General features: G+C 40.0%; 1 protein-coding gene across 14 annotated transcripts in view; it reads left to right on the forward strand.

Annotated features, from left to right (window-relative positions):
* PLCB4 (phospholipase C beta 4) overlaps window positions 1-24,220 on the forward strand; it is a 399,190-nt gene that overhangs the window by 241,824 nt on the left and 133,146 nt on the right. For all 14 annotated transcript variants that reach the window (XM_073236931.1, XM_037017489.2, XM_037017483.2 and 11 more), the window contains 2 exons: window positions 22,818-22,898; window positions 23,777-23,836. In XM_073236931.1, coding sequence (XP_073093032.1) covers window positions 22,818-22,898; window positions 23,777-23,836 — 141 coding nt within the window. The remainder of the gene's footprint in view (window positions 1-22,817; window positions 22,899-23,776; window positions 23,837-24,220) is intronic.

Raw genomic sequence — 24,220 nt, forward strand, 5'->3', positions numbered from 1 at the left:
AAGAAAGGCCAAGGATGGGCCCCAGTGTGGTCACTATTCTTTGTTTTGAGTTAAATAAAATATTGAAGTGACAACTATTTATATGACTGACACTTTACTGCTTTCCAGAAAGAACAGCTAACTGCACTCTGCTGTAAGAAGAAACAGAAAATAATATTCTAGTCACCATCTGGAAACAACCAGTGTTGATTCTTTGCAATTTTCTTCTAGTCTTTTTTTCTACTTTTTTTTCTTTTCCATAATTGTGATAGTAGAGTGATCTTTTAAAAATATAAATCAAAACCTGTTCTCCCTCTATTTAAAATGCTTCCACAACACCCTATTGTAGTATAAAAGGAACTCAGCAGAATGAAATAAAAAGCCTTCCATAATTTGATTCCTGTCTAATAAGGTCTCATTTCCCACTAGTTCATATATATACTTGCTGTTTGAGCTATAAACAACCATTGACAATTTCCCCCAAGAAACAATTCTATTACATGCTTTGTTCATTCATGCTTTTCCTTCTTCTGAAAATGTACTCGTTTCTCCTTGTGTGACTGGTTAACTCCTACTCATCCTTCAGAACCCCTGTGAAATCTCTGCCTTTTTGATAACTTCTCTGACTCATTCAATAAGAGTTGATAACTCCTTTGTCCACCACTAACCTACCCTTGTACATTTTACATTGCATTCTCATTTCTACTGTTTTTGTCTCTTCTACTGTATTCTGAATTTCTTGAAGCCAAGGATTTAACCTTTCTCCCTTCAAGGACAAGCTGAATGCTTGTAACTGCTAAACTCACCATAGATGTACTGTTAACAAAGAATTTTGGATACAATTCATTTCAGCTTAAGTCTGGTTTTGTATTGTTTGTTCATTTTCTTAGTAATTGAAATGCTAAGAGGATTTGATAATTCTGGAGACCTGTGTGGGGATCTGAACTTCAACAGATTCAAAGTATGAGGGTAAACCATATGACTTTTTGTCTTTAAATAAAAAATTATCAGTAACAATGATTTGATAAAGTTCAAGTCTAATGCAAAATAAGTCATTATAATTGACTACTTTTATCCACTTTTCACAACTTGGCAAAAAAAGGCCAGATCTAGCTTAGATGCATTTCCAAGTCTTTCTTCTAAATAAGCCAGGTTGAGACTGGGTACCAGTGTCACCAAAATGATGACCATCACCCTCTGTTATGAATTGGTAATAATATCTAAATCTGCTAACATGGCCCCAAAAATTTGCAGTTTTTTAAGGCAGTTTCCCAGGCACTAGAAAACTACAGGATAACTGAAAATACTGCATGGTGTCTAATAATTCACAGACGGTCATTTCAAAGAGATTAAATATAATCACTGCCTGAGTATCTCTACTACTGCCATATACACTGAAGCATATCAGAGAAAAAAGTAATGTTTTTGATAAAGTGAAATGTGATTCGATCAACTGGATGTTCATCATCATTTGAATCATTTGTATTTCTCATGATGACTTTCTTTGGTTATCAATCATCATACCTCACTCATATTAAGAAAATACTCATTTGCTGGGCTTCTGAAGTCACTTGCTTTTACCCCAGGTTCCTCTGAAAATGAGGTAAAGCTTGAAGGAAAGAAACCTTGACGTATTAAACACAATCTAGCTAAATGTTCCACTTTGAGTGCTCTTTTACCAGGACCTTAAGGAAAAAAGTTTTAACTTAAAGTAAATACCTCTTTTTCATAACAGCATGTCAAATCAGGAAACCAAATATGTCAAGCTGGACTGCAACTAGTTTTCCTTATAATTTCCCAATCCTATGTAAGATTCAGTTCTTTGGAGCCACGGCCATTAAAATAGTCAAGGCAACAAAATATAAGCAGAAAAGGCTTATTTCCACAGTTGGTGTGTGAACAGCAGTGAGGAATGACAGTTGACAGCAAGTGGGAGAAACAGGAATTAGAGGAAACACAGCCCAAGCACCCCAAAGTCTCACAGCAAAGGGACCATTAGTGACAGGGCATCAATGCCTTCAGCACTGTGTGGCAAGTAACGTTGTCCTCATGGCCTGAAGGATCAGGTAGACATTAAGTTATGTTCCACATATTTTTTAAAGAAGGCAAGGAAGTGTTTTAAGCAGTGGGTGAGAACTCAGTCAGAAAAAAAAAGTTTACTAGCCACTGTTTTAAAAATGTCTATATTATTTTGTTAATAAACGTAATCAGTGCAACTGCCATAAAGCATGATTTTATCACATCTGCGTTACTGAGGGCTTTCCTTTGACGTAGCCAGAAATTTCAGAAACTGCATAACCTAGCAGCCTGTTGTAACATGTGATGTATTCCTATACCACTTCTCTATCTGTTTTTTATCTAACTTTACTTGACTGATAATTTACTTAAATGCAAAATATATTTTGTTCCCTAGGCCATGCTTATAATTACATCTTTAAAACAGATGTTTCTATTGCAGAGGAGTGAAATAGCAGTGCTTTTTAAAACAGATGGAACCCACACATCTAACTCAACCAGTCTTCTGACTTTCCTTTAATACTGATACTAAGGGCTGAGGACCCCATCCCCTGGCTACTCAGGGTCCTCCCCAGTCTCTCCTAGAATTCCTATGTGCTCCCATTCTTTTGGTCATGACTCATGTCCTCAATTCCCTCTTACTGCTCTATTACCGGGACTGTTCCCTGCTCTAGTTTGTTTCTCTACCTAAACTCATTATATCATCAAATCCCAGGAACAGGAATGCTGTGTGAAATTGAAATAGACACAACATCCAAAGACTTGGTGGTAGCAGGGAACTGCATCACACATTTTAAGATTAAGCATCTTAAAATACACTTAATTAGCCAGCCCAGCCAAGGGGGACCTCTCATTGTCTTCTTCTGTTGTCCTGGTCTCCCACCAAGATGCATGTTCCTTTTACTTTTCTTTTCTAATCTCTCCCCTAGAGTCCTTTTCCATTTCATCCTTTTCTCCTTTTCTTCTTTTCTACAGGCCTCATCTTCAAATTAAAAAAAAAAGTTTTTCCTCCCTCTCAAGCCAAAGGAGAGAAAGAAAATTCTAGTGCCTTCTCATACTAATTAGTTTGGCTTGGTTTTTTACTTCTGTTTCTGACATCCAGACTCTTCGGAGACATTCACTTTTGCATAACATTGAAGGACAGTGTATGTACATAAAACAAACAAACAAAATTTACCAGGAACTTTACCTTTAAGAATATCCTGCTGTCCTTCCAGATAAGCAGTCACCAACAAAACTTTGCAGTGGGGGACATGGCGATATTTGTGCTGCCCATTACCACATGTGGTTATTCAACACTCAACATATGGCTAGTGAGACTGAGACACTGAGTTTTAATTTTAATATTAATTCATTTAAATTTAAACTGACAAAGCTACATGTGGCTGGTGGCTATCTTACTGAATAGCACAGTTCTACGCCATCAGCTTAAACTACAACCAGATTTTAAAATACTGTCCTCCTTTTCCAACACACAGAAAGAGTTCTCTGTTCACATAATTGGAATCTACAGTTTGCATTAGCCATTTCTTCCTGGCAGCCAGAGCAGAGATTTAAACATTTTATAGATGAGTCATCTCAGCTGCCACTGGCCCCCACCTTCCCACATCACCAATCCCAGCTTGGGTCACCCCATCTTCCCACCCCAGGGACTTTATTGTGACTGAAGCAAGCTGTCCAGATGGAGTCCCTTTTTTCTGGCCCAAAGCCTTGGTCTTTACACTCACTCCTCCCACCTCCCATCTCCAAAACCCTTCTCCCCAGGCACACTTAACTGGAGCCTGTCGGTGCTCGAACCGCTGCCAGAACAATGGAAACAATTATTGCAGTTGTCAGACCCAGTGTAGTATCCAAGTGCAGGATCCATGCAAACCTGAAGTAGGGCCAAGTGCGATAGGCCTTTGGCCTCTTTCTTCAAGGCAGTTCTGAAATCAAATGGTGGGCCATGCAGTGAAGCTCCAAAAGGCCTAGGCAGCCTACACACCCTCAGTGAAGGGAAGAGTTTTCCAAATATAATTTTTGAAAAACTAAAAACACAACCTTCAAAGAAAGTATTTTGTTGTGAAGATTTATTTAACTCCTCAGTGAGGACCCCAGCAGGTTGATGAAGCTTGTTCTAAGAGCAGCAGAGGAAGAGAGCTGTATATAGTCAGAAAAAGAACGCTGAAACAAGTTTTATCCATTAGATGCAAAACTGGTTACTGCCCAAGAGGGCAATAAAACTTAACTACTGTGGGTGTCTTTTCTACCAGACACAAATCACAGGCATGTCTATAGAACAGGGGACACTTGCAACTTATCTAGCTAACTTCAGAGATCTGGGCCTTAAACATCCGTAAATAGTAAATTCAACTAACCTACATTCTCTTACAGGAATAAATCATTTTTGGGTGGGCCTCTTAGTGTTCCTATATAATGTTGAGAGGATATATAGCCATTTATTATCTCATTCCAAGACTGGATAATTTAAACTGAATTGTGCCTATAGGGTCAAGATGTTGGGCTCAAAAAATAGAGAGTGGAACTTTGCACATTACTTGTATTATTAGGAAAAGATGTTTACAAATAACCATGGTAATATTTATTAGTCTTTCAACCTTTAGAAGCAACCTAAAGATAGAAGAAATACTTAATCATTATTGACAAAACAGAATAAAAAATTAATTTTACCTATGTACAGAAAAGAAAAAAGAGTGCAGAGGAGTGTTGGAAAGTAGAAAGGGTTGGAAAAATGGCAGAAACACCCGTAGGTTCATATTCTCAGTGGAAAGTAATGTTGCCAGTTGCCAGTGCATGAAATAGAAGGTTGTGTCTGTTATTTAAGACATAAAAGTTTTGCCAATCACAAAACCAAACATAATATCATTTCAAATTTGGAGTGGGAGAGTGGAGAAAAAGTAGGGAAATGAGTTAAACAGAGTTTAATTTCTGTATTTTTATCCTAGGGAACTAGTTACTCCATGTGCCTGGTGTATATTAATTCAGTTGTTGTCTCTGTTGCCATGAGTCCCTCTTTCTTCATGTTCTAGTCCCTCCTAGGATTTAAGATATTTAAAACAAAACCAAAAAAAAAATGTGTTGATATCACTTTATTATCCACCAAATGAAGTTCATCTCAGTGTGAAACTGTAGGCCCCCAGCATGTGCTGCCCCAGAGGACCTGCTACAAGATACACTTGTGTCCCTTTTCCTGAAATGAACCATATTTATTATTATATCTTCTCTAGAACCTAAGGATGTTTTGCATATAATAGAAATCATGTAAGTTTTAGTTAAAAGTAAATTAAGCAAAAAGGGAATTGAAAAACATAATGACTGTCCAATAGGATGAACACATGGTTGCGTTGTCCTCCTTTTCCAGCCCAACACTGCCCAGACCACCGTTGGCATCCTGGTTGGAGTGAGCATCGTGAGTGGGGGGAGGGTAAGAACAGAAGTCTGTGACGTTGGCAGAGGCTTCATCATGCAGAGCAGTAGTTCTCAAAGTGTTGTACCTGAACCAGCATTGTCAGCATCAAATTAAAATGCAAATTCTCAGACCCATCCCATAGATGAATCAGACTCTCTGGGGATGGATCCAGCAATATATATTTTAACAGCCTCTTCAAGGGACTTAATGCACAGTCAAGTAAGAGAATAGATGGTGTAGTATGAGGACAAGGAGCTTGGGTTTCTTTCTGATTATTATGGGGAGCTATTTTCAACAGGACTGATATGCTCAGATTTACATTTTGAAGACAGTCACTCTAGTGTAGAGAATGGTTTGTAAGAGGAAGCGGGGTAAAGTGCATGCAGGAGACATGAGATGTGATTGGAGAAAACCAGGGGTTTAATTTCAGGAAGGTAAGTTGGAGTCTCAGTCCTTCCTCTTACTAGCTAGATCCCCATAAGCAATTTTCTTCCCATTTCTGTGCTGGAAAAAAGGAGATGTTAAGGCAGGTAGGTCTGACAAGTGTGTTTTTCACCTAAGGATTTTATGATCCTATATCCATCTGCCTGCATTTACCTTTCCTGCCATCACAGCCACGTGGCTCCTTCGTCAAGTGATGAGAGAGCTGCAGCCAGGAGCCTGGGAACTCACTCCGCCGGCCTGAGCACTGAAACAACCCACAGCTGCAAGAGCCAGCAGCAGCTAGGTTTTAGCAAAAACACCCAGGTCTTTTCCTTCCTGTAGATCAGCCTTTAAAATAACAGTGCTGGTAATGTTATCTCTGATCTCAAACCCCCAGTGCTTAAAGCTCACTGCAATCCAAGCATGAGGAATTTAAGGAAAGGACTGCGTGGTTTGAAAAGTTCCAGAGAGTAAGTGGACTGAAGACAGAGTACTCTGGCTTGAGCCTTGATCCTGACATTTGCAAGTTCCGACCTTGAGCAAGTCTTTTCACCTCTCTGAGAGAGCATCTGTCTTGCTTCAAATGAGGACAATATGCCTGTGCCAGAAGCTCCTAGTAAGAGTATACGAGGCACGCAGTATGTGTAGATGCTTCTTCAGACTAAAGGCTCCACCATGGCTGAGACCATTGTTGGGTTCCAAGTGCTTATTCAGAGTAAAATGTCCAGCCAATAATGGAACAAATACTGTTACAAACTCTAAAGAGCTGCTATCATCAACTCTTGGCTTTAATAATCAGATTCCCAAAGTTTCTGCTTTTAACCTCTACCCACCTTTCATTCTCTGCCTGAACTCAGAGTGAGGGGTTAGTCAAGAGAAATCCAGGACAATCCCAGGTTTTCACTACATAGATCCATGGTGCACATTTGCTCCTTCACTTATGGGTAAGGTTAGAAGAGCAATTTCAAATCATAGAATTTGCTGACCTGCCTTCCATCACCATCTGTGTCTGAGTGTGTGAGCTGCTGGAAGAAAGAGCCACTGCCCCTGGCAAGACAGAAGCTGTGCCTTGGTTGGAACCACGAAAACATGTATGTTAAATGAGATGTATATCAAAGAGTGCTGAGTTGTGCAGATAGATATCCAAGGATTTGGAGAATGGAGAAGTATAAAAGTATTGGAACAAAGACAAGTTCACCAAGGAGAAATTACCAGAGTTCAGGCTTGACTGACTGGCAGGGAGGCACAGAGGACAAGAGTGAGCCTGACTTGAATTCCTTCTAGGAGACATGACATCAAATCTGGAAGGTGCCATGAGGCTAGAAAGGGAAGAAAGGAATGAGTTAGGAATGTGAAGAGACAAAGCTATAAAAAGATCAATTATGGTCAATAATTGTATCATCTTTTGCCACATAACAAACCAGAGTTTAATGACATGGTGTGGAAGTGCATTCCTCTGCCCTCGTGAGTTCAGTGACTGGGGCTAGCAAATTAAACTGACAAAAGCCAGATAAACAGAAGAAAAGGCATACAGATTTTAATGATGCTAACATTTTTACATGCACAGGAGCTTCACAGAAAAGAAGTAAAACCCAAAGAAGTGGTTAGACTCACAGGCTTATACATTATTTTAACAAAAGATGATGAAATGTGGAAAAGTGACTAGACAAAGGAACAGGGGATTTGGGCTCTAGGGGCAGTAAATTATGGGAAGGTAAATATATATGGGGAAACCAGCAGAAGATAAGGGTTATTTTAGTAAGGTTTGTTTGTGTAGACTCATCTTGGGGCCAACTTTCTGTCTTCTTCAAGTCCATAAAACTCCTGGAGAGAGGATTTATGGCAGTCCTCATTTCTCAGAAGTTTCTGCTTTTAATCAAATAAGGGAAGTTCCAAGAAGGCTTGCTTCTGCATCTGTTGATTCTCAATTGCCTTCAGCTCAGAATAATCCATACACCAAAGTGGCATCTTTTGGGGTGACATATTCTAATCTCCTTCAGTGGTTTAAGACAGCAACCATTTATGTAGGCCGTGATTCCATGGGTCAGCCATCTGGACCGGACTCATCTGGGCACACTCAAGCGATAGACTGACTTGGGGCTGACTGATTTCAGATGGCCTTACCCTAATCTCCACCCCACTTGCTCAGTTATCCTCCTGCAAGCAGAAGGACCTGTTTTCTCTTGGGCATAGCCAACTTTCTGCTGCATTCTGTAGACTAAGGCAAGTTGAGAGGCCAGCCCCAATTCAAGGAGTGAAGGCAAATATATTCCACCTCTTGATGGGAGGAGCTGCAAATCACATTGCAAAGAGTGTGGACTCAGGGAAAGGGAGGAATTTTGGCCATCTCTGAAATCAGCCACAGTTATCTTAAGTAATCTTTATGTAGTCAGTTATCTCATGAGGAAAGGCTTAGAGAAATGGTCAATATGCTCTTTCAGCAAAGAACCAGATAGTAAATATTTTAGGTTTTACAAGCCATACCAATCTCTGTCACAGCTACTCACCTTTGTCTTCATAGCAAAAAAGCAGCTGTAGAACATAGTCTATAAATGAATGAATGAATAGATGGATTGTGTTCCAATAAAATTTATTTTCAAAAACAGGGTCAGACAGGATTAGACCTAGACCCACAGGCTGTTTGCAGACATCTAGAAGACAAATAATGTTAACTAGAAATGAATAACAAATTAGTTTTGATGGTGATGATGATACTCTCATCATTTTCCCTTCTGAATATATACTTTTAGTTCAGTCACTCTTCATTATTTTTCCCTTTCTCTATAACTGTATCAGCTTTTGTTACACAGTCAACAAGTTCTGTCTTTCTTCAGTTTCCTAAAATGCTGCCATTTTGTTTGTTTTTTTGCTTGCTCTTCTCATTTTTCACATTTTCCCCTGCCTCTGTGAAGTTCCCTTGGGTTTGCTTTTCTTTATTTTTTCACAAAGGTAGAAGATGACTATCCCTGGAAAAATAGAAGCATCCCTTCCTATTCAGAAATAGTGTTTGAATCAGTCTTGTGGAATACTCATACTTGGTTTGAGATTCATGCCATTTCAGGGTGCAAGGTCTGCTTGTCATGAGAAGACGTGAGATGCATCCACTAGGAAACCAGATAAGGAAATCTGGGGTGGCATTTGATTTACTAGGAGCATGTGGACACAATACAAAAGTGTGTAAATAGTGAGCCAATAAAATTAAAATAAAAGAGGCTGAGGCATTACTTTGTCTTTGACGTATTCCTGTGCTGTGCTAAAGAATTGAGTTAAAATTCAATGGCTAAAGTGACACTACTGCTTCTATATTGCTTCTTTTCAACCTGCAATGTAAATACGTAGATGCTCAGAATTAGCTCATTCAAGCCTTTTCTCTGGCTGCAGCCAGATAGGCACATGGGGCCAGGGCATCCTTTTAATTAGGGTTGATGAATACAGCTTTGTGGATCTCCAGGTTGATGGGGAAGAGGCTCAGGGACATCTTGGCTGCTTTCTCTTTGTGCATTCTTTTTGGGATTGCACTCTGGCAATGCAATGCCTTGAGTTAATAGAGTTCATTCAGGTGGGAACAGATGAACAGTCCAATGAAACATACACAATATTTGAAAGTGAATCATTTTCAAGTTCTTTCTTGAGTAATAAGATTGCTTTCTTTAAACTCAATTTCATCTGAGTGAATTTCCTGTTCCTAAAAATTATGATGAAATGTTTTTGTTTTTACTGGTTTTATTGCTTTTAGGTAGGATGCTTTTTAGTGCTTACAGTAGAAATGTTTGCCACCAGAGCGTTCACTATGTGTACCATAAATGGTGTTACCTTAGAATTAATGTACGTATCTTTCATTTAAGCCTCATGAGATCCCATCTTGTTAGGTAGGTCTTTTTATAGCCCCATCCTCATTTTACAGATTGTAAAATCAAGGCTTACAATAGTTAAACACCTCACCTGAGGTGACACAGCTGGTCACAGGATGAGCAGAAAGATTCCATACTAGCTAGCCTGTGGTGTTTCTCAAAGTGTGATCCCTGACCAGCAGCTTTAGAGGTACATGGAAAACTTGTTAGAAATGCAGAACTATCAGCCCCCAGCCCAGATCTACTGAATTAGAAACTCTAGGGGTGGGCTCCAGCAAGTTCTGTTTTAAGAGCCCTCCAGGGTGATTCTGATGATGCAGCTCAGGTTTAAGAAGCACTAGGCATAGAGCAAGATAAGGAGTTTTAGACTTCCTTAGAAAGAAAAAAAATTAAGTCCACACAGAGTTCTTTAAGCTAACTTCCCCAAATGGGCAATGTAGTTAAAGGGGAAAAAACTGTTCAATAAAAGAGACTTTTCTTTACCAGAGGAGTTGAATGAATTCAATTTTATTGAGCTCTTCACTGTGCCAGGGACCATCAGGTGATTGTGAGGATTAAATGTGATCATTTTCTACATTAAACAGATGAAGAAAAAGAAGCGTATATCAGTTAAGGAATTGCCCGCTATCCAACACATAGTAAGCAATGGAGCCAATTGCCTGATGTATTAATAAAGAGAACATACACGAATCACAGTGACCTGTATTATGACCTAGAATCTTGGAATGGCTGCCATTTGCAAATGATGAAGTTCAGGATATGCTACTCCAAAAAATGGCATCTTAGTATTTTGAATATTTTAAGCTGGTAGAGTTTGAGAAAATGGAAAAAGCAGGAAGTTCACTCTGAACTCTCCTACCCCAAACAGGTAATGTAACTGACATGTGAAAGGTGACTTTCCTGTACCTAAAGAGAAGAAGCATCCTTATCTCCAAAGACAAAGGGATTCTATGAAGATTCCAAACAGATCTTGTTAAGTCTCCCCCAGTTTAACTACACTTTCCTCATACTCCTTGACTTACTGTATTTCTATGTGACTATCTGCTTTTTGTCAAACCCAGCACAAAAATACTAAGGTTTAACTTTTTCTTCCAGTCTTCATTTGCTTTTGAAGATGCCCGTGTTAGGTGTTAAAAGACAAATTTATCTGATGGTGAATTGGACAGCATCCCATCTAGCAAATAGAAAGGAGCTCTGTTGAGCTGTGGGAAAGGAAAGCTTTTTAAAGGCAGAGAGAGAAGAGCAAAAAGGCAATTATTCGCAAAGAATGCATTGTTTTAGGCAAGACTCCTCTCCTAAAGGGAAAAGAAAAGGGTCTCTAAGAGGATTACCTCTGAGTGCTGATCCAGAAACTGACTGTTGGCTGGTTAAAGGCCACATTCCTGAGGAGTTGGGAGGGTGAAACAGCATTTACTAGTCTTGGTTTGATGACTTGTGGCCTTAACATAAGTGACTCTATTTTGGGTCTGTGGCTTTCTTTTTAACATATCTAAACTTGTATTAAATAAATGTGTATACTTTTCTCCTGCTAATCTGCATTTGTCAATTTAATTTCAGACCCAGCCAGGGACCCTAAGAGGGTCAAGGAAGACTTTTTCCTCCCCTATGCAAAGACACATTTAAAAAAAAAATGTGTGATGTAAACATATATATATATATACACACATATATGGAGATGAGGATGGAAAGAATTTTTTTTCCATATATTTACCCCAAGAGCAAATGAGTGCCTCCTACGCTTCCCTAAGAACACTGCTACCTCTACCTTATGAAGAGTATTAACCAAGACTTTTGTAGTCTTTAATATTTTTGGGGGAAAAAAAGCACTAGATAAAATGAACTATATGAAAGGAACATAATATTTTCTTTCAACCAATGGAAATAGACATAAACTCTCCTCAGCAGGGAAGCCTGTCTTTTATTACTTAATATTCATTCTGATAAATTAATAAGAAACACATGTTTTTTAAACTACTTGCTTTTAAATCTGTAAATAATATGCAATTGCTCTGAAACGGTGTCTTGTCAAAAACATTTAGTGAAGTGTGTGGGCTGAGCCAGTACAGTTTCCCAGGTATCTAGGCTGACATGCTCTGTGTACTAAGGGAGTTATCCTGAGGACAATTTTGCTGATTCCTCCGTGGCTCTTCTGCTGTGGATTTCCTTCTTCCAAGTACCTAAAAGAGCAGGTAATCCTCCTAAATTTGGTGAAAAGCAGAAAGGAGCCAATGTTTTGGATGCTCTCCAAAGTCAAGTTGCCAGGATATTGTTTGCAAATAAAGAAAGGGTTTGTACTTTAAGTAGCATCTAGGGTAAAATCTTCACCCGAGAGCTCTTTCTTGAAGAGTTTGAAATGCACATAGATGGTTAAGAGCATGGGTGTGGAATTAAACAGAAAGAGCTTCAGTTTTCACTTGGCTACTCTAGAGCCCACTTAAACCCCCTAAGCACTAGCTTCCTTGTCTGAAAAATGGGGGTGATAATACCTACCTTGCAGGGATGTTACAAGGACCAAGTAAGATGTATCTCTGTGGAATACAAGTTAGAGTATATCCCTCTTCTGGTTTAAGCCTTCAATGGCTTCCTACTTCTTTTCAAATAATTTCCAAAGTCCTTCCTATGGCCCACAAGTCCCCTACAGACCCATCTCCTCACTGTCCCACTGATGTTCCCTGAAAACACTAGGCACACTTAAATCTCGGACCTGCAGCTCCCGCTCTGGACTGCTCTTTCCCGTGTGTCATCAGTCCACCTGGTTCACTTCCTCACTTCATCCTGGTTCTACTCATCCAAGAAGTCTTCCTGATTATGTTACACTAAAAATGTGTGTGTGCACACACCAACACACACACATCCTTCTTTTTTTTTCTTATATTTTTTTATCTTCACCTTTATGAATTCCTAATACATTAGTTGGTTTTTCTGTTCACTCTCAAAATCGCCTCTAAAAGAGAAGCCATGACAGCAGATAGTTTGTTTTTAGTTACTGCTGTATATCCAGCAGGGAATTCATTCATCACTCAACAGATATTTAATAAGCACCTATGATGATTCAGCAATTCCTTAGTTATGTATCTAGGACTAAAATTTATTGTTATTTAAATAGCTCCTATTTTTTAAAGAATTTTAAGGGTATTAAGGAACTGGACCTGTGGGTACATTTTCACAATCTGGAGGATGGGTTAGCCAGAGATGCCATCTATGACAGCATGGAGGTGTGCCACTTCATGTCCTTCCAAGAAGAACCTGTGCTAGCTGTATCCGTGGACACCCTCTAGCTGCAGAACCATCAGCATGGCTGCAACATTCATGCCAAGCTTCCTAGCCAGTGAGTGCCATGGCAGAGGTACTGGAGCCAGACCTTACCTGCCCAGGTGAAGCTCCTCCGGTGGGCAGTCCATGCTCAGAGGCTCTCGTCTGCGTGGCAGAGTCTTCCTCAGAGCTGTACTGCAGCCTGAGATCCTTCCTACCCGATCCCCCTTTCTCCCTCCTCTCCTTTCATGGGTGTTAGTCCTGCTTCATGGTTTGAAGCCTCTTCCTGCCCACTCCTGCTTCCTCTACCCTTTCTCTATCCCAGACATTTCCCCTAATAAATCTTACACACTTCCAAGTCTAACTTGGTGTCTGTTCCTACATGACTCGGGTGCTGTAGCAGCACCCCCACCCCAGCCACCTCATGTTAAGCCATTGGGACTGCAATTCTCTGCAGTCAACTGCAGAATTCTGTAGGTGGTAGCAGTGGTCTTTGTATGCATGTTCCAGGGATTTCTGCACTGCTTTTAGCTGCAGTAAAGTGATAGAACCAGGGTTGTCCATAAAAGGCTGTGGGGACTGTGTATCTTTGAGGCCCAAATGTAAGCTATTTTAGAAGACCACAAAAGTGGGAAAGGAGTGGCCTATCATCAGCTAGTGTAAAGAAAAGCATTTTTGATGGTAAATTATTTAAGTAGAAAATTCATACATTCAGGGGTAAGTTCATGGAAGTCATTTGAGATTGCCTGTTTCTGCAATGACTCTATTCAGTGTGGTTTGTCATCTGCACATAGCAGTAATTTAAAACATTCTTTCCTTGATCTGCCTCTTTAGATATATGTCTTCAGTGTCACTCTATTTCTAATCACCTGCTCAGTGCACTTTGTTATTCTGGAACTAATTGTATCTTAATTAGAAGTGCTTTACTAAAAAGTAGAATTTACCAGCTTGTGGTCCTGTTTCAAGCCCATCTGTAAGGCACGTCTCCTGTTGTTCTTGGAGATTCTTTGGAAGGAGTAGATGTTAAAGAAAAGCTACTCATGGTATCCATTAAAGAATGGTAAGACAGGATGTTCAGAAGAGTGATACAGTGGGGTTTGCAGTTAAGGAGAGCAGTTGAGCTCAACTCTGAATACAACTAGGAAAAGATGACTTCTAGCCAAGGAACAAGAGGGTGTCAGTGGATGGAAAATTACTAAGAGGGTACATGGAGATAAAGGGAGACTGTGGAAAAACAAACCAAGCAAGATTCTTGCTAAAGGCAGGCCAGGGTGACCAGCTGTACCGAGGAGATGGTGGGGGTTAAGAAACAACCATCAGATATTGAGGGTGGGGGATTCTGGCTAAACCAATTTAGCAAGATTCTTGCTAAAACTGAACGATGCACAGACACAGACATCCTTTGGGGCCTCTTCGGGAAGAAGATTCAGAGGAGCCTGACTAAAATTCGCTCAAGGAAACAATCTTTGGAAAATGGGGAAGGAGGTGACATATATGTTTTTAATAGTTGCAAATATTTATTACAAAAATCACATTTTATTACAAATTATTACATTTATTTTCCTCCCCGCCCCCAGCCACACTTGTAGGGAGTCTAGCTCAATAGTAATTTACAAACCCTGGGTTTCCCTCACGCTTAGAATTTGGGATTTGCATTCTGGATCAGTGGAAATAAGCACACAGTGGTACCATTGCTCTTTGTAAAGATCCACATAACAGAAATGCTCTCCCACACTATAGACATAGTTCTGCCATCTGCCATCTGTGTCCTCTTGGGAGATTTGCTAACCTTAGGATCGGTTTTCTCATCCTTAAGATATCAGAGGTGATTTTCTCCCCACTTGTTTCTCAGATGACTAATCATAATCAGTACTGGCAACATTAGTAATGATTCCTCTTACTGTGTTACATTAATGATCAATAATGATTTACTGGGTTCAGATTCTATATCAAGCACTGTAATGTGCAGAGGTCACCTGTGTGATGGGTATTATTGTTTGTGTCCCTGCTTTTGGAGATGAAGAAACAGGAGCTCAAATAAGCCTGTAAATGTCCAGCCACACTTGGGTCAGGTCTGTCTGATACTAAACCAGTGTAAAATATCCAGTAGTTTCTGGTGTTCATGTGATGTTTTTTGTACTATGTACACATGTTTCTTCCACATCCCAAAATAAACTGTAATACAGAAATATGTACCACTAGATAAAATGAATGAAACAGCGATTTTGGTAAAAGAGGAAAAAGAAAAAGGGAAAGGACATTAAATTAGAGACAGAATTAGCAGGCAGCCACTCTATGAGCAGCAGAAATATTCCATCAAGTTCAAAGTGAGCTGCAGATCGGCTGCTTGTGACCTGGTGGCCAAAGCGCTGCAGGAAAGACAAGCAGTTTTAGGATTTGCAGTATCTGTTAGATTGAAAGGAAACCAACAGATCTGGAGAAACAGCTTTTCTTGACACTAAAACACAAGCAAAAATTCTGACATGATGTATGGGGTAATAAAAAATACCCCTGTGTGACAACTCATCAACAAACACTGTCTGTGCAGTTGGTAGGACTGGGAAAGGAATCCTCAAGAAATGTGGTCGTTACAACTAAAATGGTTCTGAATCCTTCTAACCCTAGTGACGGGCACTGGCATTCAGCAACAAGGAGCACAGGAAAGCCCCCTTCTGGTGTGACTGTGAGCAATTACCTGGGCCCATTCCCTAACGACAGCCCTCTCTCATGCACAGAGCTCAATGCAGGTGTGACTCAAGTGTGTGTTTCTAGCAATCTCAGCTCAGCCCCACCAGCTATATAATACTGGGCAAAACAATTCCATCCTCAATGGCATCCTCTGTAAAGTGGGATACTAGTACCTCCTTCATCGGAATATTAGGAGGTTAATAAGTTAATGTGTACAGAGTTCTTAGAGCATTGCCTGGCGCATAGTAATCTGTGCATGTTTGCTAGTAACAGTTGGCGCAGTGGTACAGAAGCAGTACTCTCCCCATGGCTAGGTGCCATAGACCTTTTGAGCTGCTCATCAGGAGACTGGAGCTATATATCCCTCATGGGTTCTGGTTGAACATTAACTGCAGGAGGAAAGGTCTATGTTAAATACAAACAACTTAAGTAGTAGGGACTTCTGTCCACAGAATCAAGGGCCAAGGAAAGGAATGCAAAAGTTGCAGATGCTCTCATGCTGTCTGACAGATTTCCTCACAAGGTAATAAATAGCATACACAAGGGTCTGTGATGAAGCAGCCATGGCCAGTGCCATCCTGCTCCTCTATGGCATGTGAGCCAAGAAGCTCGGCCTCACTCATCTCATGGGTTCTGTAAATTAGAAGGGAGATTAACAAATGGAATGAATATTCTGGAAATCACTCATATGAGCATAAAAGCAATTTAAGTACCCATGCCCATCTGTTATATGCTCTGTAAATTCATTCTGATGGCAGACTGTCATCACTAAGGGCATGAGTTTTAACTTGAAAAAATAAAAGTGTGTGATTCTATCTGAGAAAGGAAGTGTTTGTATGGAATCGAAAGGGATCTTTTAGCTACAGAGCTTAGTCTTATTTTCCTGGAATAAAGAGCTGAAATAAATAGGCCATAAGCCATCACCTAGGCTCAGAGCTTCTGGGATCTGAAAGAAGGTGTGAGCTTTTGGGTTGTGGTTTATACTGTTACTGAGATTTGATAAGACCCCTAATGGCCTTTCCCTGACTCAGACTTCACTTGCCTCTCTCCAACCCTAACAAAGTTCATTTCCCTTCCTCACAGTTTTTACCAAACCAGGAAACAAGGAAGCTAAGCCCCATATTTAACCAAAGGTGGAAGCTGCCAACACAGTGTTCATTGAGTGACAGTCCAAAATGTGTTGGTCATAGGTGGGGGGGACTTGGCTTGGTCAAAGTTTGTAATCAGAGAAACTAGTTTGAATCTCAGGTCTGTTACTTATCAACTGTGGCTTTAAAGAACTCACCCTATTCCAAACATTTTTTCCCTTCCCTCTAAAAGTACACCATCCAATATGACAAGCACTAACTCCATGGGGCCCTTTAAAAGAAAATGAAAATTAATTAAAATAAAAAATTTAGTGCCTCTGTTGCACTAGCTCCATCTCAGGTGCTTTATAAGCCTTATGTGGCTCTTGTGGCTACTGTGTTGGGCTGTGTCCATCTGGCACATTTCCAACATTGTGGAAAAATCTGTTGGACAAGTATTGATCTAGTTTAAAACCTTGCAGAGTTGTCATGATATTTAAATGAGACAGTATTTGTGAAACAACTTGTATAATAGCCCTAAGTTTAACAGTACCTGTTTGCCCATAAGCACTACCATTTACTCAGCATTTACCTTGCCCTGGGTACTTCAGCTTTTCTAGTTTTGAGAACCCTGTGAGGTTGGTACCAGCTTTCTCAGTTTACAGCTGGGAAGAGTGAAGCTTGGCGAGGTCAGGCAGTACCACTGAGATTCTCCAACAGATGCCTGCTGGGGAGGCTGGCATTGGAACCCAGGAAGTACACACTGAGGTCTGGCCCTCAGTGCCATCTCCCTTGAGGGTCGTCTTTCTCAGAAAGCAGGAGACTCGTGGTGGGATATGAATGCCCTCGCTCACGGCACTTCTCTCTATTTCTTCATCTACTTACCCAATCACAAGCACAAAAAAGCCCTGAACAGCTAACATTTAAATAAAAAGGAGTTGACATGTTTATTAATTTGCCCAAAATCGCTATCCCCAGGTGGCAGTGAGATATGAATATTCCCTTTTGATGACACAGACCCCACAGTAGAAAGTTGTAGCCATTTGCAGTTCACCCGGGTAGTGAGGGTAGGTGAGTGGGCAGCAGAGAAAGGGTACGAAATAATCACAAGTCACAATTAAAGTACAATCAGCTACCCATTATCTAGAAGTTCCACCCACATACTTTCCTCCTCTTCAGTCAGTGCTTTGACCTGCTGAGATGTCTGCCATTCCTTAGAAGAAGAACTGGGATTTCATTTTGTTTAACTGAATAACTTTTAAAATTGAAATAAAGGAAAAATATTTTTAATCAGAGTTATTTTGAATGTTAACTTGCATCTTCGGAAGACGGGTGTGATATTGAAAAATGTTGAAGTAGCATGTGTTGGGGAAAAAATACACTAAAGATAGTGTTGAGACACACAGCTTTTATAATTATACTGTATCCTTGATGAAATGGCACGAATGTCTTTCTGGAAGCCCATAGTGGCACAAGCCGCTCAGAGCAGGGGTCCTTGAGGCAGAAATAGCTTCTAGCTCTAGTGATTCCAGCAAAAGAGATACTGCTTGCCTCTCTCAAGCAAAATGCCCCTAGCCCGTAGTTTCTCATCCATACTTTCACAAAAGGAGCTCCTGTCCCATCTCTCCCAGTGACCTGAGAAAAAGTTGGGTTGGGTTGGGCTGGATCAGAAAAACTAGATTTGAGCTCTAAAGTGTGACTATGATTAATTTTAACTGTGTTGTATGAGAATAGAAATTCTGAGCTCCTGGGAAGAAGTTCCGTTATGGTTTATTCCCTTATCATAGGATCCATTACCATTTCTGAACTGTAAAGCAAACAGATTTGCAAAGGAGAAAGAGCCCAGATTCTCTGACATCTCTCCCCAGCCATTCCCAAACCTAGAGGCAAGTTTTCCTGACACGGGGACTTGAGGTTGTCATTGCCTCAGTCTGGTCATGGGGCCACAGCCCAAGTTTTGGTCAGTCGGTATCCCTGTGAAATTTACAGCTGCTATTAGCAAAAAGAAAAGAATAGAGATCTGCTGCTTTTCCTCACCAGGGGGCCAGGTTTATCAGTGGGTGGTGGAGAGAAACCTAAATAGCTTGTGTTTCTGTTCCTTTCAACTGATTGCCACATACCCCTCAGATTTCTTATCTAATTTTCATGGGTAGTTTGACACATTTGATCCAAGAATAACACAGTTGACAAGGTTTTTGTGGGTTTTGTTGGCAACCCTGTCTTTAGCATTGGTCAGGGCATCCTGAAGGTCCCACTGAACAATTTCTATTCTGGCAACTGCCTCTCCTAACAACTGATAGGTCTTTTTTTTTATCTATGAACTGTATTGGTACCTGGTAAATAATATTTGTTTCCTTTTTGCTTTTGTTGCTAGGAAGCCCAGAGCCAAATTGGTATCCTATTCTAACTGCGTAAGACCTTGTGACAAGCACTTCTGAAAGCTATCTTATACTCTGACCTTTTCTTTTTCTTACCTTCCCAGATTTCTTATCCTGTTTTGAAAATGATTTCTTTGTAGTGGCATTCAAACAGTGCTCCTGGTCCAACAGGAATCCTTAGACGGTGCCTCACAGCCACACCCAACCTCTAAGATGAGCTGGTATGAATTAGAGAAGGGTGCCCCTTCCTCCAAGCAGACAGCCTCGAAGTGGTGCCTTTGTATTTGTATGTCTGTCCATGGTAGCCCTCCAAGGCCTAACCCTAATGAGTTCTGGGCCTGGTGCAATCCCCTCAATTTGAGTAACTTCCTATTTATCTGTTTTATATATTGGCCTAGAGAGAAATATTTCATTTGAAAAAATATATCATTTTTTTCTTTCTTTTTTTTTTTTGGTGCATGAATTTAGTTTCAGGGTGCTTTTGATATGCTAGGTACTTGGAACACAAATGTGAACAAGAATGTTTCAAGGACTCTGCCCTTATGGAGGTTATACTGTGGTGCGGGAGCCAGTCAGTAGATCAGTAAACAAAGAAAAATAATTGCAGACTATGATTGAATACTGTAATAGAGAATAAAATGAGAAACCTATTGAGCATGTCAGGGAAAGCTCCTCTAAAGAGGGGATAAAGAAGTCAAGGTGAGTAGAATGAAGAGGAGCTAGCAATGCTAAGTGCAGTAGAAGACACTTCTGGCAGCAGGAACTGCATGTGCAAAGGCCCTGAGGCTACAGAGAGTTTGAGAAGTTCAAGGAAAAGACCTTTGAAGGTTGTAGTGAATAAAAAGGAAAACAAGGAACAGACAGTGGCATGAGGTAAGTTCTAAAGGATCTTTTAAGCCATAGTAAGGAGCTGGCATTTTATCCCAAATTTAATAAGAATCCTTTGAATGGTTTTAATGAACTGATTAAAAGTTTAAAGAGTCAATTTGGCTTCTGTGGGAAGAAGTGATAGAAGGTAGAAGATAAATCCATGGGATCCACCAGTGGTAGTGATAGTGGTGGTGATGGAGTAAAATGAATATATCTGAAATATGCTATGGAAACAGACTTGTTAATATGGATAGGATGGACTTAAGTGTTTTGGCCTAGAAAACAGAAAGTGAGGCATGGGAATCGAGGGTCTCTGTGAGGGAGTGATTATAGTATTGGACCATGGAAATAACTAGACAAGGATGAAAATCAAGTGGGAGACATTTGATGGATAGAGATTGGCAAGGTTAATGAATAAGAAGTTGCAAAGAAGTCAAATTAATATAGAAGAATGAGGACTGTAGAACAACAGGCTAAAAGGGTCAGATGAAATGGCCCAAGAGTGGGACGTTAAGAGCCAGAATACAAGGTGCGGATGATAAGCTCTAGGGGTGCATAGTGACTGAGAAGGAAGAAAGAAAAAAATTGCAGTTAAGGAGGTCAAGAAACTGAAAGTTCCACCCCAAAATAAGTCAGGGAACCATTCTTATTTGTCATGTATATTTTTTGGGTCATCTCAAATCTTTATTTGGAACTGGGAAGGGTGCACATAAATAAATAATAAACGTGGTAGTTTATTCATCGTGGGTCTGCTCTGTAAATACCATTTTATAATGGCGTTTAAATACTGCTCTTTAAATACCACTTTGGAACATGGTGCCCCAGAATACATTACCATTAGGATATTTTTTAAACAGTATTCTGAAATGTGTTAATTCTCATAATTAGTTGATAATTCTCATTTCTCAGTCAGTAATGATATAAATCTCCTTCCGGCCTTTGGGTCAAGTTTAATACCTTTTTGCATGCCATACGACACCCTTCTGATCTAGCCTTATTTATGTGTGCATTCTTATCCCCTGCCTCTCCTTTGAGATGCTGTAACCACACCATCTCCTCGGAAGTCCCTGGTGCCAGGTTAAGTCTGTGTTATCTTTACAAATGCTACTCCCTCTGCCCCTCATGCTGCTTCACCTGGGTAACTTCTGCTTGTTCTCTAAGACCCATCTAAAGTGTCAACTTCTGGGTTGAGCCTTTTCTAGAGAGATGAACCGTGAACCATGTGAATGTGCCATTTTTGTGAGTCCCCAAAACATCACATATTGGCAGTGTCATGTTGTTAGTAATTTGCTGCCACAAATACATCTTCAAACCATTCATGATTGTTAGTAGTGACCACTTGCTAAATTGTAACTATGTGCTGAGTACTTGTACCATCTCATTTAATTCCCACAGTAAGCCTTAAAGCTAGGTGTAAATACTTCCACTTGTTAGGTAAGGATTCTGAGACTCAGAAAGGGTCTTTCTAGGGAAAGGTATAAATAAATGGCAGAACAGGGCTTTGATTCCAAATACAAAGGTCACACCATGCCCCTTCCTTTGTCTTATTCATTGCTATGTGTGCAGTGCCTACACATGCCTGGTATGGAGTTGAAATATGTGCAATAACTCTTTATCTGTCAGAAAAACTACAAATAAATCTGAAGGCTGGCTTTGTTCAGGGCTCCTAGGACTCTGAATTCCAACACTGTGTTGTAGACCCAGTAGCTTGACATTGGATTAACCTTGGGAAATGTCTCTGCTTATTAGAAAGATTATGTTTTGATAGGTGAACCTGAGATCCGAACTACCGCTAAAATCTTAATCCTATAATTACTCTCTATTTGTTTTAAGTCTTTTCCCTGATCCATGTTTGCCAGACAGGTTCCCGATTGCTGGTATTGTAATTGTAATTATTTAGGAGGACAAGTTCTTCAGATCATGCAAACATGTGGATTTGTTGACACGATGCCACGTCTTGGTGTAATGCAGTCAGAGGGCAGAGGGCATGTGTGTTCATTTTCTGAAAACCCTTCTTCCAATTCCTGGTGTTCTTAAATGCAATGGTACTTTCTTGCTGAAGACTAGGCATCCTTTGGCAAGCACAACATAGCTACTCTAGGACCTCTGCGTTTGGCTAACATTCCTTCTTGGTTCAAATCCTAATTCTGTAGATTTCAGGAGAGTTTCTGGGATCAAAGTTCACAGCAGTGGGTCTCAAACATTACTGGGCATCAGAATCATCTGAAGGGCTTGCTGGAACACAGATTTCTGTGTTCTCCAGAAACACTGGTTCAGTCTTTCCAGGCTGGAGCCCGAGAGTCTGCAATTCGATCAAGCTCCCAGGTAACGCTCATGGTACTGGTTCGAGGACTAGATTTTGGGTAGCTCAAAATCTGAATCAAGTCCTGGTTTACAGGACACCCAATGAGGCTGGATGTAAAAGCAAAGATCTCAGCTATGTTCTGAGTAAACACCTGAGTTCTGAATTGTGTAAGTAACAACAATAATATGAGTAATTTGAAAAAAGTCCTGATTTTTGACATTATGTCAGATATAGGCAATGATCTGTCATGTGTGGAAGGAGACCAGTTGGCTGCAACCTGTGAGTCCTTCTTCCTTCCAAGAGCTCTTCATCCAGGGTCTTAGAAACTTTCTTCTCCATGACCTTCAAGACATCAGTGCACTTTGTTCATAAAGCTACTCTAGAGGAATATGCTGCATAAAGTTGATCAGTTTTTCAATTTAAAATTGAACACAGAGTTTTCAAAATGAGTATAATAAGGAATGTGGTTATAAGATTCAGGATGCAAAAGAGTGATTTCTCATTTTCCCATGTTTAGAGGCTAAATATTTGCATTTTTATTAGATTCAAAATACAGATCAACACATCTCTTCTTAACAGGAATCCTTTGTGTTTGAGCCCAATTGCCTCTTCAAAGTGGATGAATTTGGCTTCTTCCTCACCTGGAGAAGTGAAGGCAAGGTATGGAAAAGGAACAGCAAGTTGCTCTTTCCTGCCGTCTGGCTTAAACCATTTTATTTCTGAAGAAGTAAGCAAAGTGCTTCCTGAGGGAATGGACCCATTCACTCAAGATTTTTAAAACATACTTCTATGTTCATTGGGGATACAATGGTAATTAAGGGCATTCTCCTGGCCCATATTGAGTCCAATCTAGGAGAAAAGCCAGGCATTCCCCCACCCAAAAAAAAAAAAACCCCAAACAGGTTCAAATCATGGAATGTTCTGAAAGAGAAGGTCAGATTGTTACAAGAGATTAAAACAGGCAGGTTCGATTTAATCTTGGGAATTAGGAAGGTTTCCTAAAAGAAGACATTCAAACTGAAATCCCAAAGGTGCATTAAAAGCATGTTCATCTTATTATATACTCCATATACCACAGGATTTAAGCACAATGTACACCTTTAATGAGCCTTTGAGCTGAATTTAAGAAAAGTAGAACTGGAGTTATATAAACACATTATTTCCACTTAGTATTTCATGTACAGAAACATATTGAATGATAGACATTATTAACAGTATTGTATGTATAAAAGTAATAGTACTTTATAAACATTTTATAAATAATCATTCAGTATTGCATTCATATATATATATATATATATATATATATATATATATATATATATATATATATATGTACATTTGGAATGGGGTGTCTGGACTCTTGACTATTCCCGATTATTGGAAATTATTATTATTGTTACTTGTTTCTCACTCCCTCTCTACCTTATACTAATCAGCACAGTCTCCAACATCACAAACATTTGCTAAGTACCTTGTCTGTTCCTTAGGTCTGGCAGAATTTAGGCTCACTGCTGGATTATGTTGTCTCTTTTCAGGAAGGACAAGTGCTAGAATGCTCCCTCATCAACAGCGTTCGGTTGGGAGCCATACCAAAGGTACATGGGATTGGTGTTTGCTGTTCTTCCAAACACAGACTTACTTAGGTTGGAAATGGTCTCCAGAATTCTGTTTAACCTATTAGTGTCCCCAAATCATCAGCTGGGAATTAAGAACAGACACAGTGTAGAAATCCTCTCATCTGTAATTGTTGGGTGATTTTGATTATACCATGTTTAGTTATATCGGGAATGTTTATTAGCTTTGAGAGGAAGACTTTGGTATGATAACAGCATCAAAAAAAAAAAACCCAGTTCCCCTAACTCAGAAATTAATCTGAAAAACCCCCTACTCCCATATCCCGCCTTTTTCACTTTAGCAGTGAGTCACTTCTGCTCTGTGGTTGATGTGGAAATTTAAATGGCTCGAGTAGTTCCATATCT

This window comes from Manis javanica, chromosome 5, assembly GCF_040802235.1.
Source record: "Manis javanica isolate MJ-LG chromosome 5, MJ_LKY, whole genome shotgun sequence".
Taxonomy (NCBI): domain Eukaryota; kingdom Metazoa; phylum Chordata; class Mammalia; order Pholidota; family Manidae; genus Manis; species Manis javanica.